This window comes from Mus caroli, unplaced genomic scaffold (genome assembly GCF_978045245.1).
Source record: "Mus caroli unplaced genomic scaffold, Mus_caroli_1 scaffold_15, whole genome shotgun sequence".
NCBI classification, from domain to species: Eukaryota; Metazoa; Chordata; class Mammalia; order Rodentia; family Muridae; genus Mus; species Mus caroli.
The window spans coordinates 90,733,886-90,752,377 of NW_028227270.1; the positions used below are offsets into that span (position 1 = coordinate 90,733,886).

The window sequence follows — 18,492 nt, forward strand, 5'->3', positions numbered from 1 at the left end:
CTTCTCAATAGTCACAAATAATATAAAATATCTTGGCGTGACTCTAACTAAGGAAGTGAAAGATCTGTATAATAAAAACTTCAAGTCTCTGAAGAAAGAAATTATAGAAGATCTCAGAAGATGGAAAGATCTCCCATGCTCATGGATTGGCAGGATCAACATTGTAAAAATGGCTATCTTGCCAAAAGCAATCTACAGATTCAATGCAATCCCCATCAAAATTCCAACCCAATTCTTCAACGAATTAGAAAGTGCAATCTGCAAATTCATCTGGAATAACAAAAAACCTAGGATAGCAAAAACTCTTCTCAAGGATAAAAGAACCTCTGGTGGAATCACCATGCCGGACCTAAAGCTTTACTACAGAGCAATTGTGATAAAAACTGCATGGTACTGGTATAGTGACAGACAAATAGACCAATGGAATAGAATTGAAGACCCAGAAATGAACCCACACACCTACGGTCACTTGATCTTCGACAAGGGAGCTAAAAACATCCAGTGGAAGAAAGACAGCATTTTCAACAAATGGTGCTGGCACAACTGGTTGTTAACATGTAGAAGAATGCAAATCGATCCATTCCTATCTCCTTGTACTAAGGTCAAGTCTAAGTGGATCAAGGAACTACACATAAAACCAGAGACACTGAAACTTATAGAGGAGAAAGTGGGGAAAAGCCTTGAAGATATGGGCACAGGGGAAAAATTCCTGAATAGAACAGTAATGGCTTGTGCTGTAAGATCGAGAATTGACAAGTGGGACCTCATGAAACTGCAAAGCTTCTGCAAGGCTAAAGACACCATCAATAAGACAAAAAAACCACCAACAGGTTGGGAAAGGATCTTTACCTATCCTAAATCAGATAGGGGACTAATATCCAATATATATAAGGAACTCAAGAAGGTGGACTCCAGAAAGTCAAATAACCCCATTTAAAAATGGGGCTCAGAACTGAACAAAGAATTCTCTCCTGAGGAATACCGAATGGCAGAGAAGCACCTGAAAAAATGTTCAACATCCTTAATCATCAGGGAAATGCAAATCAAAACAACCCTGAGATTCCACCTCACACCAATCAGAATGTCTAAGATCAAAAATTCAGGTGACAGCAGATGCTGGCGAGGATGTGGAGAAAGAGGAACACTCCTCCATTGTTGGTGGGATTGCAAACTTGTACAACCACTCTGGAAATCAGTCTGGCGGTTCCTCAGAAAATTGGACATAGTACTACCGGAGGATCCAGCAATACCTCTCCTGGGCATATATCCAGAAGATGTCCCAACCGGTAAAAAAGACACATGCTCCACTATGTTCATAGCAGCCCTATTTATAATAGCCAGAAGCTGGAAAGAACCCAGATGTCCCTCAACAGAGGAATGGATACAGAAATTATGGTACATTTACACAATGGAGTACTACTCAGCTATTAAAAAGAATGAATTTATGAAATTCCTAGCCAAATGGATGGACCTGGAGGGCATCATCTTGAGTGAAGTAACACAATCACAAAAGAACTCACACAATATGTATTCACTGATAAGTGGATATTAGCCCAAAACTTAGGATACCCAAGATATAAGATACAATTTGCTAAACGCATGAAACTCAAGAAGAATGAAGACCAAAGTGTGGACACTGTGCTCCTTCTTAGAATTGGGAACAAAACACCCAGGGAAGGAGTTACAGAGACAAAGTTCGTAGCTGTGATGAAAGGATGGACCATTTAGAGACTGCCGTATCCAGGGATCCATCCCATAAGCAGCTTCTAAACGCTGACACCATTGCATACACTAGCATGATTTTGCTGAAAGGACCCAAATATAGCTGTCTCTTGTGAGACGATGCCGGGGCCTAGCAAACACAGGAGTGGATGTTCACAGTCAGCTATTGGATGTATCACAGGGCTCCCAATGGAGAAGCTAGAGAAAGTACCCAAGGAACTAAAGGGATCTGCAACCCTATTGTTGGAACAACATGATGTACTAACCAGAACCCCGGAGCTCTTTTCTCTAGCTGCATATGTATCGAAAGATGGCCTATTCGGCCATCAGTGGAAAGAGAGGCCCATTGGACTTGCAAACTTTATATGCCCCAATATAGGGGAATGCCAGGGCCAAAAGAATGGGAATGGGTGGGTAGGGAAGTGGGGGGCGCTATGGGGGACTTTTGGGATAGCATTGGAAATGTAATTGAGGAAAATATGTAATAAAAATATTAAAAAATTAAAAAAAAGAAAATATCTAATAAAAATTATGTACATAGATGAAAAAAAAGAAAAGAAAAAGAAAAACAAAAAACAAAAAACAAAAAACAAAACAAACAACAAACAAAAAACAACACAAAACAACAAAAAACCAAACCAAAACAAAACAAAACTAAAAACAGTACTGAAATGTTTGAAGAAATGCAGTTAATGGTATACTAAGCACTATGCAATGAAACTGAGGGACAAGTCTGTATGCAGAATGGCATATACATTATGACTCCAACACCATAACTTACGTATGTATGTATGTATGTATGTATGTATGTATGTATGTATGCATATGTGTATGATGAGTATGAAACCTTGGTCCCCAGTTGGTGGCTGGGCAGTGCTGGGGGGATTAGTAGATATGACATGCTTGGTGAAGCCACTATGGCTGTCACTGGGGTGGACCTGGAGGTTTCAGAAGACTTCAGACATTTTAAGTCACTCTCTGTTTCCTATTTATGGCCTAAAATACGGAAATGAATGTTTGGGGGTTTTTGTTGTTTTTGTTTTTTGTGTTTGCACTGAAGAACTAAATATGACTATTGTTTTGTGCTTTCCAGAGCCTCTAAATGTCCTGCAGTGATCATGCATATAACTAGATGCATCCAATTATTTAAAAACTTATATGGGTTAAAAAAAAGTATCAATTTAATGTTATAAGCAATGAAAACATTTTTGGTGTTATATGAATAACTTCAAAAAATTTAAAATGGTGTATTTTCCCCACATTTATGGGGTCCAAGCTGGTTCCTTCTTGGCCTTTTCAACAGTGGGATATAAAGCCTATATCTAGCCATATTAAACCATCAGCCAGGTGAAACTGGAAGCAAAAATACACTTGTAGTTTTGTGTTTTTACTTCTATCCAAGTCATTGTAAAAATAGATAGGCTTCTATTTGAAATAATAAAGATCAAATACATTACAATAAAATTACTTTATTTAGAGGTAAACATACATTGCCAAAACTTCATCAAATGACAGCTTAGAGATACATATGTACATATATGTGGAGGATATATACTTTTAGAGAACAAGGCAGATTGTATGATATGTAGTCTATTCACCCCCGACTGTATATGTTTCTCAGATGTGAACTAAAGCTGATATACCTAGTATGTCACGGTTGTTACAAGCAGTGCAACTTTGATGTGTAACTTTGCTTACACTGCTACATAAATACAACACTAGCTGGCATTGTTTGGGGACAGAACAGGTTTCTAAGACACTGGCTGAATTGTACAAAGGGCTCCTGAAACTTGATGACTCCAGGTTAGCAGATCTTTTCAAAGTATGTGTAGTAACCGGGACACGTGGGTCTCCATTGCTAATGACTAAAGGGACAAACAAGGTTCCTTGCCCTTGGGGAACTGAGCAGAACAAGTAACCTTGACTTCCATTTCTTGTTTCTTGTCTAAATATTTAGCACATGCTACATACCTATGTGTGGAAATCAAAAGGAGCATAGCAAAAGGAGATAGCTGTGATTGCGTGTCTGCCAGCAAACCGTTTTAAACCCACAAATCCATCCAGCTCCTGACACGTCCTTGGGGCAGCCATCATCTATTAATGTAAGACAGCTTTGCTTGGTTACTTCTTCAAAGCTTTCTCTCAGAGCTTCAGACAATATCTACAGTCTGTTGAATGCATTTTCTGCTTAGATCCTGAGGTGGGAGAGGTGGTGAATGCTCCTTTGGTCGTGAGCCATTTAGTCCAAAGCTGCCCTGGCTTCTGTCAGGGCATTACATTGCCAGCAAGCTTTGAACCTGTCATTCCACCTCAGAACAAGACGCAGGCTTTTTGGCGGCTGAGCTCATGTTATCTGAGGGGCGGTAGGAGAGCGTGCTCATTTTCGTAGACAGGCTTGAGTGCGACTTGGCCTTTGGGGGAATGTATTTCAGGAGCTGGAGGAAATACTTTTTAAATTTTTTCCCCAGAAAGCCGTAAAACAGAGGGTTCAGGCAATTGTTAAAATACGCTATGCAGATGGTTATGGGCATGGCAGTGTCCACAATATCGGCAATTTTACAGTCATGGATGACGCCCAGCTGAATCAACACATCCAGGAAAGTGAATATTTGGTGGGGGACCCAGGAGAAGAAGAAGAAAAGCACAATCGCCATAATTATCCTAAAGATGTCATCATTTCTTGGCTTGTTCTTTTGAATTTCATAAGCCTTCTTTAGAGCTTTCCATATAAGAGTATAGCTGGTAAGAATGATTAGGAAAGGGAACAGGAAGCCTAGGATGTTCTTGGTAAGGCCCAGTCCTATGGGGAGTGTTGAATTCCGGGACTCATAATGAAAAGCGCAAACAGTGATATTGGTGTTCTCGATGAAATACACATTTCGGTGGATGACGGCTGGCAAACTAGCCAAACCAGCCATCAGCCAGATGATGATGCAGGTGACTTTGGCCACCAGCATCGTGCGGCGGAGGCGAGACTTCATCGGGTGGACAATGGCCAGGTAGCGATCGATGCTGAGACACGTGAGCAGGAACACGCTGGCGTAGAGGTTGAAACTGACGCTGGCCGAAGCGATCTTACATAGGTGATTGCCGAAGGGCCAGCGGTATTCCATAGCGGTATAGACAGCCCACAGGGGCAAAGTCAGCAAAAAGCATAAGTCAGCCAGGGCGAGATTTAGAAGAAAGACACTGGCCACAGTCTTCAGCTTCATGTAAAAGTAGATGACGATCACCACCAAGCTGTTTCCAAATATTCCCACCACAAAGATGATGCTGTAGAGAGTAGGGATCATGACAAATATGTAACTGTGCCTGCCAGCCCTGGGGCAGTCATCTTGAATTCTTTTGATGCCATCTTCAGTAGAAGAGTTAAGGGCCATTTTGCTTTTCTGGGTTGAGTTGGTCTCAGACACTGTTCAAAATGCACCTGATCTGGAAAAAATAAAAATCCAAAGAGCATAAAAAGTTACAAGTTTTAAGGTCCAGTTGTAAATAAGCAAATTTCATTCTCAACAACAAATCTTGTAATTCTACTTTACTCTTTGGGGGAAAAAAACAAACCATTAGATCATATCTTCTGAAGAAACCTCGTGAACTGATAAAATCTACGATGGCCCGCCCACTTTTCCGGAGCGTATGCCTACGTACTGTTAACTGGCCAATCAGACATCAGCAGTCTTGAAGATCATAGAGTGATGGACCCCTCCTTTATAAGTCGTAATCAACCCTTTGATTCTTAGTACAGTTTGTCAACCTGACAGGATGTAGATGCAACAGAGTAAGTGACCAGCCTCTGGGGATGTTTGAGGAATGGTCTAGACTAAGGTCATTGAGGTGAGGAGATTGTTGTACTGTTGTGGGCTCTGTCCCGTGAATTGGTGTCTCAGATTGCATAACAGAGAAAGCTTGCTGAACATCAGCAGTCAGCATCCCCCTGGTGTGGATGCTCTGTAACAGCTGCCTTCTGTCCTGCCCCCATGGCCATGCCTCCCTCCTCAAGCAACCTGTACTCTCATACCAGAAGTCCTTTCTCCTTAACCTGTTCTTCTCAGGTCTTACGTTAAAGCAACAATTCCAGCAGCTGTTAAAGGTCCCACCTCCTTGTAATATGCTAAGGAGACCGTATTACAAGTGGCACTTCTTGGAGCTTGAAGTGCTTGTCAACGAGGTATATCTGTCAAAAAAGATTAAGATGGGGGATGTGGCAACACAGCTGTCTCTCGTGAAGTTTACAACAGAAAAACAACAACAACAAAACATGTATGTGTTCCCCAATTATAGTGGGAAGAAATGGAAGTGTGGTCCTATTTGAGTGTGTCTGGGGGTAAAAGAAAAATAAAAAATAAAAAACAAACAAAACCAGTTGGAAGTAAAAACTACATTTCAGAAAATATAGTCAAAAAATGAAATTAATTTCTCAGAGTATCTTGAAAGTTGTTTCCAATATGATCTAATTAATCTTTAACCTCACAGGCTCGGCACATCTGAATCCTAGTCACTAAACAACTTATTTCACTTCATAATCTTTACTTAGGGATAAAAATTATTAGAATTCTCCCTTACTAACCGTCGAAATAGATGTCTTTTGGTGGTTATATCTGTAGACGGAAGATAGGGTAGGAAGGAACGCTTGGTGTGACTGACAGTGAGGAAGGAACAGGTAGAGGATGAGATCTGGGTGGCTTTGCTCCAAAGCTGCAAGATTAGCATTCAGGGATGATCTATTGGCAAAGAGGAAGAGGGAGCATGCGCAGCACCTCGGCTCCTCGATCTGGCTGAAGCTGCCAGAGCAGGCAGAAGCTCTCCAGAGACATGTTAGAGTCTGAAGGTGCCCTGTGGCTCTGTAAAATAGGGAGATGCACAGCCCAGTGGAGACAAAGCCAGGGAGATGTAGGATGTGTGGAGTTGTACTTAGAGCGACATGGAACAATGAGCCTGGCAAGGAAAACACAAGCTATGCCCATGAGCCAACATGCCCATGTGACGTCTAACATAAAAGCCCCCATCCTCTTCCCAGCATGGCCACTGGTCTTCCAAACTCTTCACCCGCCCTCCTCACTTGCTCCTTTGGAAATAGAACCACCCAATAGCATCTCTCACTGAGTTTGATACTGTCCATGTGTCTCTGCCCAATTCTTTGTTTAGGGACACACACAGGAACCCATGAAGAAGTAGCATCCACATGCCAATGTCCTCTGAGGTCACTGGGCCCAGGGTTCTGTCCTTGGCTCTTCGCCATATGCAGGCTGAAACTGTCTATTCTTTAACGTGCAAGTGTCTGGATGTCAGCTTCCATTAGATCATCCAGAGCTTGACTATGAGGTTAACCGTTTATGCCATCGAGGATGGAGATGCAGAAGTAGGCAAGGTTTACCAGCAAGACTTGACTTTACAGAGCGCTGGAGCTAGACGTGATGCTTTTGGGGTTTCAGGAGTAACCAGGAGCTTGGGGAGGGGTGGTACCCTGAAGATTCCTGCAACTATGCCTTCCTAGGTTTTATATAGTCACTCATACTGTTCAATTGTATGATTCTGAATATTTATAAGATTCTGAGATTTATATGAAGATTTCTGAGTCCATCAGAAAAATTTAAAGAGGGAAACTCACACACACAAACACACACACACACATACACACACACACACACACAGAGAGAGAGAGAGAGAGAGAGAGAGAGAGAGAGAGAGAGAGAGAGAGAGAGAGAGAGAGAGAGAGCACGAATAGGAGACAGGAAAGATTCCTATTGCTCTGTAGCTTTTTCCTCTAGGCATTAAATAGTCATCTTGTAAGTCTTCTTGCAGAGAGAACCTTTGCCCCAGTAACCAAGGCAAAGAACTAAGCAGAATAATACAGTGATAGCAAGACTTTATCAGAGCAATGGAGTTAATACTCCATGATAGCAAAAGAAAAGGATCCTAGAACCCTAATCAGATACTCAGCTTTCTCCTGTCTGTCACACAGCAAGTGGCCGTGGGAGGTCCTTGAGTATAGAAGTGGCAGTGGATGGAAGTGGGACTTGAAGGTACAGCTGCATGATGTCTTCACTCCCCTGGCCATGGTGCCATGATGCAGCTGTTTGATGTCACTCATGCTCCAGTCAGTAAGCCATCATCCATACTCAATGCCCAATTAGCATGAGTAGATCATCTTTACATTTCTCCGTGGGGAGGGGGTTTCAAAGCAGACTTCTTTTCTTTTTCTTTTTAAATTTTAATTAGGTATTTTCTTCATTCACATTTCCAATGCTATCCCAAAAGTCCCCCATACCCTCCCCCTCCCCGCTCCCCTACCCACCCACTCCCACTTCTTGGCCCTGGCATTCCCCTGTACTGGGGCATATAAAGTTTGCACGACCAATGGGCCTCTCTTTCCAGTGATGGCCGACTAGGTCATCTTCTGATACATATGCAGGTAGAGACACGAGCTCTGGGGGTACTGGTTAGTTCAAATTAGCTCCTTTAGCTCCTTGGGTACTTTCTCTAGCTCCTCCACTCAGGACCCTGTGATCCATCCAATAGCTGACTGTGAGCATTCACTTCTGTGTTTGCTAGGCCCCGGCATAGTCTCACAAGAGACAGCTATATCTGGGTCCTTTCAGCAAAATCTTGCTAGTATATGCAATGTGTCAGCGTTTGGAGGCTGATTATGGGATGGATTCCCGGGTATGGCAGTCTCTAGATGGTCCATCCTTTCATCTCAACTCCAAACTTTGTCTCTGTAACTCCTTCCATGGGTGTTTTATTCCCAATTCTAAGAAGGAGCAAAGTGTTCACACTTTGGTCTTTGTTCTTCTTGAGTTTCATTTGTTTTGCAAATTGTATCTTATATCTTGGGTATTCTAAGTTTCTGGGCTAATATCCACTTATCAGTGAGTACATATCATGCAAGTTCTTTTATGATTGGGTTACCTCACTCAGGATGATGCCCTACAGGTCCATCCATTTGCCTAGGAATTTCATAAATTCATTCTTTTAAATATCTAAGTAGTACTCCATTGTGTAAATGTACCACATTTTCTGTATCCATTCCTCTGTTGAGGGGCATCTGGATTCTTTCCAGCTTCTGACTATTATAAAAAGGAAGGCTTTTAAGTGACCTTATTTTAGCCTTCTTTCTGCAGGTGAAGAAGTTACAGTTCCTATCTGAGTGGTTAGTTTCCAGCCCCACTGTTACAGTGGCCCTGATTAGGGCTCAGTGAGGGCCAATTAGGAAAGCTGTTTCTCTGACCTTTGTGGAGTCCTGACATTCCAAGGAATCCCAAAACAAAAACACTAATGCAGTGGGAGGGTCAGTTACCTGGTTAAACCAAGAAACCAGTATCACCCTTAGGAATGCAGATCCTCTAGAAGGGTAAAGAGACAGGAGGAAAGAATGCTCATCTCCGGAATGAGAAGTTTTCTTCCCAGGATTCCTGCCTTCTGGAGCAGTCCGGGAGAGTCTGGGGTTCTGTTGGGTCTGTCTATCATATCTATTGAGTCCTGACTCCAGTAGGCATACCTTTGCCTCTTCTTGCTTTTCTGCCTTTCTTTTGAGTGCTATCCAGAACTCAAGGAGTCTCTATCTAGTGCCCTGGGCTTCTGCACTCTTCCTCCCACACTTACTATGAAACTTCTTGTCTGTCACTTGGGCTGACCTTCATGTTCACCTAAATAGCATGGCTGTCTTCTTTTTCAACTCTTGTAATTGGCCTATCTGGTGGGAATGAACATACATATTCTGTATGCTTCTCTCTTTGGCTACCTGACTACTGAAAAAAAATGAAGTAGAAAAAAATTACAATTCGCCCCCCCCCCAGGAATTTCCTGCTGTGAGTGGAAGCGAGTGTCCTGGAGAAAGACTTACCTCACAGGAGAGACTTAAGGCTGAGACATCAACAGTGGTGGGCATGGGACCACACCCTGGCATATACATATCTCTTGTTTTCGATGAAATTCTATTCTTCAGGTTAGGACCCTGAAGATGGACTCCAGAAGGGTCACTGGATCTCTTTGTCCCTGAGGCTACATTGAATGAATCCCCCTTTTCAGTTTTACCTTTAGTTTGGCTCCTTTTGTTGACTTATTGAGGATAAATGGCAGAACTTGGCTGGTTCTGCACAAACCGTGACCCCCTATATCCAGTGACTATTGTGAGAAAAATGGGTTTTGTTGTTTTACTTTTCCACTAAAGATAGCTAGCCCACTGAGGGCTAGTATTCTCCATTAACCTCTCTCAGCTTGAGAAATTCTTACATCTTTGTCTGTTTGCCCAAGTCCTGGATGCCAGGCATTCCTGAGACTTGACTCTATCACACCCTTCCCTTTTGCTCCAATTCTGAATTATCCAATTGTGTCAGTTTATTAGGTCAAGCTCCCACCAAGAGGGTGACAAACAGTCACCACCCTGCAATAGGATAAACACTATGTGACCTCTCCCCCACCTCTGTGTGCTCGCTCCCTTGGTTTGGATTGTTAAAAAACCTTTTACAAAAGTGGATTGCCTTGACAAGTTACTTTCTCTTTGCGCCTGTGTCCCTTTGTCCAACACTAGGAATATAGGGCTATTCTTTTCCAACACACCCCCACCTGTGACTCTATAATAAACTCTTCCCCTGTCATATGGGAACTTCGGTTCTTTCAATTCTCAGAACATGAATCCAGAAGCCACTGGCTCAGGGCAGCTTTTGGTGGCCATCAATTTCCCAGGCCACTGGGCTCCAAGAAAGACTCCTTTGTCCTAAAAAAGATGCCCCAACATTCCTACTTCATTTCCTTATCCCTCTCACGAAGCCTATACACCCTGAACCCTTCTCTTCTGTCGCTTGCAGAGCCATTAGAATCCACACACAAACACTGTCCACTCTGCATGCTCCATTCTCTGCGAAGCTTTCCCAACCTCTCTACATAGCTCTGGAACGTTGGCTATAGCTCTTGACACTTTAATCATCTTGACATATTTGTTTTCCCCACTGGTCTGCCAGCTGCTGGAGAAGAGGCCTGTTCTGAATCATCTTGTTTACTACTGTAAGCCCTTCGATAGTCCGGGGTGGGGGTGGGGGGCAGATGATAAACGTCTCTTCAATGAGAGACAGTGCTATCAGGGAACACAGAGTCCCCTCTGCAGGGTCTTACTCTCAAATTTAAAAACAGACCCAGAAGGAACCCAGAGGGCAATTTTATTAGAGTGTGGGAGAAAAAACAACTATCCTCGTACAAGCTAGGGACCTTGGAAGCCTCTGGAAGACAAAAAACAGAAAGATGAGGATAGAAAGCCATGGTTTTTGAGTTAGAGTCAAACAAGCAGGTGGAATCAGCATGGAGGCCTGAGAGAGCTTCCTGGGCTAAAGGGCATCCATGGGAGAAATGGCAGAACAAGCACCACAGGACTGTCACTAGTGTCTGAAACAGGGAGCCAGAAAGAGGAAAATGAAAAGACTTCATGTTCAGTGCAAGACCTCAGAGTTTAGGGCAGGTTTAACACAGAGAGTCTGTACCCACAATGGAGGGGTTTCTGAGCTCTGTGTCTCATTATGAGGATAATCTCTCTATTCATCTTAGTGTGTCTTCAGATGTGTCTCTTTGAGATTCCGGAAAGGACTAGATTACTAGATTTTTCTTTTCTGGTCCAGTCTATTTGCTACTTTTATATGCTATATTTGTTTGTTTATTTATTTACATTATCCAGCCATTGCCCCCCCCCCCAGCCCTGGGTTTCTCCTCCCATGATTCTTAATCCCATTCCTCCTCTTCCTTGCTTCCAAAAGAATGCTACCTCCACCAGGCTTCCCCCTTCTCTGGAGCCTCAAGTCTCTCCAGGATTAGGCAAATCTTCTCCCACTGAGGTCAGACCAGGTTGTCCTTTGCTACATATCTGCCGGCAGTTGGGATGGGGGCCTTGGACCACCCCAACTGTGTATGCTCCCTGGTTGGTGACTTAGTCTCTGGGAGCTCCCTGGGGTCCAGGTTAGCTGAGACTGCTGGTCTTTCTATGGGGTCACCCTTCCCTTCAACTTCTCCAATCCTTCCCCTAATTCAATCATAGGGGTCCCTGACTTCAGTACAATGGTTGGGTATAAGTATCTGCATCTGTCTCAATTAGCTGTTGATAAGGGTAGAGCCTATCAGAGGACAGTCATGCTAGTCTGTACGCACATCATAGCATCAGTAATAGTGTCAGGCCTTGGTGCCACCCCACCCCACCCCATCCTGCCCCATGAGATGTATCTCAAGTGAAGCTGGTCGTTGAACCACCTTTCCTTCAGTCTCTTCTCCATTTTTTGTCCTTGCAGTTCTCTCAGACAGGAACAATGCTTCCTGTACCTTCACTGACACCACCTGTTTTAGGTTAGGGAAATTTTCTTCTATTGTTTGTTTGTTTGTCTTGTGGTTTTGACCTGGGTTTCTTCTCCTTTCTCCATTCCTATTATTCTTAGATTTACTCTGTTCATTGTGTCATTTGTGCTTGGATTTTTTTCAGAGTTCTCATTTTCCTTGACCAAGCCATACATTTCCTCTACCATGTCTTCAGTGCCTGAGATTCTCTTTTCCATGTCTTTGTGCACACTGTTGCTGAAGCTTACCTGGGAGGGTTTTTCATGACTTCCTCGATTTTTCATTTCTAGTTTTACCTCACTTTGGGTTTTTATTTAGCAACTCTATTTCTACTTTCATGTCTTGAACTGTTTTCTTCCCTTCATTACACTGTTTGTGTATAGATTTCAGTAATGGATTTATTCACATCCTCTTTAAGGTCCTTGAACATTCATAATGGCTATTTTTAAGTCCCTTTCTTGCTTGAGCTATATTGCATTTCTCAGGGTCAGCTGTGGCACGGTTGCTGGCTTCTGCTGGGGACATGTTGTTTTGGGTAATTCTGGGGTTTTTTTGGGGGTGGGGTGGGGGCTGGTGTCCAGGCCATCTAGAGTAGGGATGATTTGGTTCCATGGTTTTTGTTGGCCTCTCTGGATCTTAGGGAAGCGCAGTAGCTATGGGTTGCCTGGTAAGAATGCTTCTCGGTCCTTGCCAGGTGTGGGCACTAGAAGTACCAAGTAGATCATGTTTCTAGCTATCCCAGGAGGACACAAAGGAATGAGGATGAACTAGAAGAGGGAGCTGAGAGTGTCTCTAGGAATGAGGAAAGTTGGGTCCACTGCAAGGTTTGGTGGCATCTCGGGGGACAATGGCAGAGTGGGAAGAGACTGGAGAATTTGTGGTGGAGGACAAGGAGAGTGGGAAATCACTGTACTGATTTCTAGACCAGTATGGCCACTGAGCTTTCAGGTAGACAGGGTTTCTAGCTATTGATGGTTGACACAGAGGAGTCAGAATAGGATAAAAGGAGATGGTAAGAGGGTCCCGGGATGGGAGGTGGAGGGAGGGAGGGAGAAAGGGAGGGAGGGAGAGAGAGAGAGAGAGAGAGAGAGAGAGAGAGAGAGAGAGATCCCAGCAAGTGGTCTGCCTCAGAATTGGGAATGAGACCTAGGAAATTGCCCTGGAGGACACAAGCGTTTAGATCACCTTCCTGATTCACAGGCTGGCATGGCCAGTGAATTCCCAGGTAGAGAGTGCCACCAGGTATTGCTGGCTGGCACAAAGGAATGGGAATGGGCTACAAGGGGGCATTGGGAGGGCCCACAGGAAGGACCCAGCTAGAACAGCCAGCAGCTGGCCAGAGTCCCCAGGGAGTGAAGTCCTGAAACAGACAGATTTTTGAGGGATGTCTTCCTGTCCAGATAATTAGATAGGCCCCCCTTTTATTATTATTATTATTATTATTAACTCTTAAGGGAGGAATGATGATGTCCTTGCAGGATCTTTTGGACGGTTTAAAAAGTCACGAGTCCCCACCCAGGGTCAGAGGTACACCACCCCCCCCCCAGCTATTCTTGAGACTGAACTAAATTGTGCATTATAAAGAATTCAAAAAACCTTTAAAAAACTAAATCTGCCCAGTAGTTATGCTTACTCTGAGAGAACAGCTTTCACCAAAAAGGGCTTCCCTGAACCTGCTACCTTCTTCCTGTTCATAGGCCATTTTTACATCTTCTGGACGGACAGCTGTGCTTCCTCAAGGGCATTTCAGATTCTAAGGAGACTCTGTTGCAGTACTGTTGCCCTTCCTTAACACGGGTGTGTTACAGAGTCGTGTAAGATAGGACTGAAGGGTTGTAAAGGAGGCATCCACCCTCCTCCATGACTCTAAGTCTGGCAATGCCTTCCTAGCTAGCTACCACACGGATAGCTTGAGATGGGAGGCTGAGTCTAGGCACTGACAAGGATTTCTGTCAGGCTCATAGAATCAATTCACCCTGTGTCTCTCTCATACAAAACACCCAGGGTCAAACCAGACTCGTGGACAAGAAAATGGCCTGAGGGGACAGTAGACAGTTAAAAGAAGGATTAATATGTACAAGCTAGGGCTCCGCTTTGGGGGAGGTCTGTTGCTTTTTTTTTTTTCCTCAGAAGGACTTCCTTATGTTTTATTGACTTTTCCATTAATCTTATTATGGTTTTTGAACTTATGCCTGGGTAGCAGTCTGATTTCTGGATAATTCTTTATGAAAGTTAATTACTGCATAAAAAATTGTTTTGGCTAGCAATCATGCGTGTCTTAACAAGGATTAATCAGTTTATCTCTTTGCTCTTGTGTTTGCCCAGAGTTGCAGTATAATCCTAGCTCTCAGGAGGCAGAGGCAGGACGATAAAGAGTTCAAGGCCTACCTCTGCTACATCGCTGGAGGTCAACCTGATATGCATGAGAGTGTCTTAAAGGAAAAAAAAAGACAATAAAAAACAGCAGGAAGGGATTTATTTAATGCATGAAAGTCTCAGGGGAGCCCTAGCTGCCAGGGCAAAGAGGAAGTGGTCCTCTCCTCCCTCTTTGCTCTCTTGACCCTACTTTGACATCACACAAATCAGTTGGTTCCAATAATCCTGTGTTTGGAGTGTCTAAAATTGTACTGACTCGCCTAAAACCATCAACAGCATTCACTTCGAAATAAATTGGGGAACGAATTTGCATTCTAAAGGGTCGATCTGCAAGCAGACTTTTCAAATCCAGCTTTTTCTCAAGCAGAGGTCAGCCTCTCCTTCAGCGCCAGTGGTTCACACTGACTGACATTAAAAATGTGAAAGGTGGTTCAGAGCAGTCAAGGGAGCATCCTTGGTAACAATACTGATGCATTTGTAAGAGGCTCAACATTGACATGACTATTTAGAATAATATTGTACGGAAGCATTTGTACAATGATTGAGACCAGCCAAAGTCAGAGTGGGTGGCCCTGATCCAGTATGAAGAAAGTACCAGTTGAAAGTTGAACCCTTGAACTGGCTTTGAAAACGCTCTCACATTAGATAACTGTCCCATGCCCAAGCAGACATTCCAGATCCAGATACTGAAACCTCCAAAGGAGGTTCCCCTTCAGAGGGCTGAACAGAAAAGATTACAGAGCCCAAAGGAAGGTAAGTTCCAAGAAAGAGCATGCACACATGGAACAAATAGCACAGCTAGAGGAGGACCCATAACTTGTGGCGCAACTCAGCAGGGATTTTTTTTGCAAGCATTCAGAGTGCTTGAGGAAATCAAGGAAATGCAGCGTCCGTAGACGCTAACAATAGAAGGGTAAGAAATGAGTACAAGGCAGTTTTTAAAAAGAAACCATCTAACTTCTTCCTTGAAGGTAATTTTGCTTACCCTTCACTTGCAATTTCTGGGTGAATATTTCCCCTCAATAAAATACATGTTTTTCTTCAAATATTGGTGCCTATAAATTAAGTATTTAAGATGGACTGGCATGTTTAAGTGGTAACAACACCTTGTAATCCCTTCCCCATTCGTATCTTGTGCTGTGGTCTGACCTCATGCAAATGATCCCAAGACAAGCAGCGTTTTCAGTCCTGCATATCAGTTATCAGCAACTGATGTAGTGATAGCAGCCAAATGTGCTGTCATTTGTAATTAGCTCTACGTAAAAGAACACCAAGCCCAAAAGAGGGTTGTGAGAGGACACTCAGATACTTGTTTCAACCTCAGATGATGACAGTTACATGTCACCTCCATACCTCTGTTTCTCAGAAGTTATTCAAGGTAAGAGCCTACTATTAGGAACCCCTACTTAATAACCTCTGCTTCAACAACACACTTGTGTGTGTGCTGTCTGCTGGTGAGCTTGTCAGGTACGTGGGTGGGAGGGTGACCCTGGGATGTTATTTTATGAGACGGGGTCTCTGAGTGAACCCAGAACTCACCATTTTAACTCTGTTGACTGGATGTCACCCACCCCCAATTCTGCCAGTCTCCTCCCTCCCAAGTTGAAGTTTCAGGCATGTGCCCCCACGCTCAGTAGTATTACATAGGATCTGGGTCTCCAAACTCAGGTCCTTATGCTTGGACAGCACTTTGACCACTGCGCCATCTCCCTAACCCCACAATTCAGTTTTGATAAATGTCTCTGAAGCTCTTCCTCTTTGCCCTTTAGCCCAAACTTGACTGTTTATGTTATTATGTCTTTATTTCGAAAAGTGAAGAAAAATTGGGATGAAAGATATGCGATCAAGACTAAACCACACACTAAAAATCTCCCGTTGCCACACTGGTGTTAGCAGAAAATACTTTTATCATTTTAAATATGAAGAGTCATTTGAGAATTCCAAATGGGTGGGGGGAAAGGACCATTTCATGACTTGAAAGCAAGCATGAATATGCACACATCCTTCTCCATTCCCAGATTCCTCAGGACAGCACCCTGAGGTCAGCATTATGCAAGGAAATGGGAAGAGCCCACGAGAAGAACCAAAAAGCACAGATCCAGTTTTAGGCATCTTAGCTGGCAAATGGAACTTCATGATGATAATCATTACCAAAAAACAGAATCAAGGCCAGTGAGCAGCCACGCTGTCAACGGTGTTTCATTTGCCCTTTAGCAGGCATCAAAAATGGAAGCTTGAGAAACTGCAGCAGCCAGATGAGGAGTTGCTTATGAAGTTCTGCCTGTCTGTCCCATATTCAGGACTGGGTGAACCACCTAGCATGGTGCTAGCTATCTTCTAAAACGCTCCCTCCTTCGGCTCACAGGTGTCTGAAATGTCTCTCATTTGTGTAGACTGGGTTAGTCTCTTCGGTGACGTCACTGGAACTAGCTACCTACTAGAACAAGTAGGTCCACCTTAAGACCACAGAGATTTAGGTGAGAGAGGCTCTTGGTCTTTAGCCTAGGTATGCTCCACAGACTGTCTCAGCCTCCCTCCTTAGTGCATTACAGATGTGACTTACTTCCCATAGGATCAGGGGTTCAGATTTTCAACTATGTGACTCTTTTTTTTGTTTTTTCCAATTTGGAAACTGACGAGACAACACTGTTTGTAATGATGATGCTAAAGTGGCAAACGTGCACGACTCTGACATTCAGTGCCACTGGCAACAGGAAATGAGGGGCTACGAGGCCCTAGCAGGCATGTCCACCCCGTGGGCTGTGTGAGGACAGCTATGAACGTAGTCAAGTGCAAAACTGTAAACTAACTTAAAGCATGAGATTATGCCAAGAATTTGATCATATAGTTCTTAAGAAAGAACGTTGTTATGCCGTGCTGTGAAGACAAACAGGCATGCCTATCTCATGTTTTTTCTCAGTGTTCTTAAATTTATGCTAGGGTGTAAATAACTAATCTCTTTCACTACAAGCAGATTGCAACAGAGAGATCGGGGTGCTGAACACAGTATCAGAAACAAAATAAATTAAATCAAGAACAAGGGGTAGACCTGGGAGCAAGAAACTCAGAGACTGTTAAACATATGTGTGGCCCGGGCAACATTGCCAGCCTTGATAATTCCCCTTGAATTGTGCATAATTTTAAGATGCAAATCCTACACCATTGACTGCAGTTAAAACAATGCAACTTGCAGCTCATCCTACCTGCCTATCACTTGCCGCCCCACTGCCTCTCAACACTGAGGTCCTTGCACTTCCTAATGAATAGCCTGTGACAAGAGGTGCGGGAGCTGGGATCAAAGGCAAAGCCCTCTGCCACTCACAAACTAAAATGAGCTGCTGCTGGCGGTGACTTTGGCTTCCTGTGACAGCAATTAATGAGTAACCAGATGTCACACGTCAACTTGAAATTAAAATACATTCCCAGGACTCGTGTACAGTCTGAACAGGAGTCAAAAGGGAACTCTTTCCAAGAGCAAGACACGTATCAACACACCATTTTGCCTTCTGATGGTTCCTTCCTTTTCTAAATGTGAATAAAACTTCTCTCACTTGATTTGTGAAGGAGAAAGAGCCTGTCTGTCTAGAAGTGCTATGCCAGGGAGGTGGCAGGTGACCCACAGTGCACCAGGGCACTCGGTGCCACACCACAACTGTCACCTTCTCCGTTTACTCTCCCACTGTGGTTTCTCCCTTTCTCGGGCCTGCTTCCAACTAGCTATTTCTGCTTAAATTACCCACCAACAAAGCTGTTCATCTCAGTCTTTCTCAGCATCCACGCTGCCCAAACTCCATAAGCTTATGGGCTCACCCTGCCTCCATGAAGGGGTAAGAGGATCCTCTTGCTCTTCCATATACCCCAGCATGCTCTCTGAAGTCCAGCTTCCAAACCTAAAACAACTGTGCTTATGGGGGAGCCCAACAGAAGAAACAGAACAGTACAATTTTAGATTCTTCTTGGATTGGAAGAAACCAATACGCTGACTTAATAGAAATAGCTAAAAAAATTTTAAATTTTTTAATTTACTTTTTTTCAGGGATGTGCCTGCCCTAGAATACATGTGGAAGCCAGAGAACAACCTAC

At 43.6% G+C, this 18,492-nt stretch overlaps 1 protein-coding gene across 3 annotated transcripts in view; it reads right to left on the reverse strand.

The window, feature by feature from the left end:
• Positions 1 to 3,171: 3,171 nt before the first annotated feature.
• Positions 3,172 to 18,492, reverse strand: part of LOC110307911 (type-1 angiotensin II receptor A) — a 53,002-nt gene continuing 37,681 nt past the window's right edge. For 2 of the 3 annotated variants that reach the window (XM_021180177.2, XM_021180178.3), the window contains one exon: positions 3,172 to 5,154. In XM_021180177.2, the coding sequence (XP_021035836.1) occupies positions 4,023 to 5,102 (1,080 nt within the window). In that variant the 5' untranslated portion in view covers positions 5,103 to 5,154 and the 3' untranslated portion in view covers positions 3,172 to 4,022. Of the gene's footprint in view, positions 5,155 to 18,219; positions 18,308 to 18,492 lie in introns of those variants that run through there. The other variant, XM_029468347.2, reaches the window with a different exon arrangement.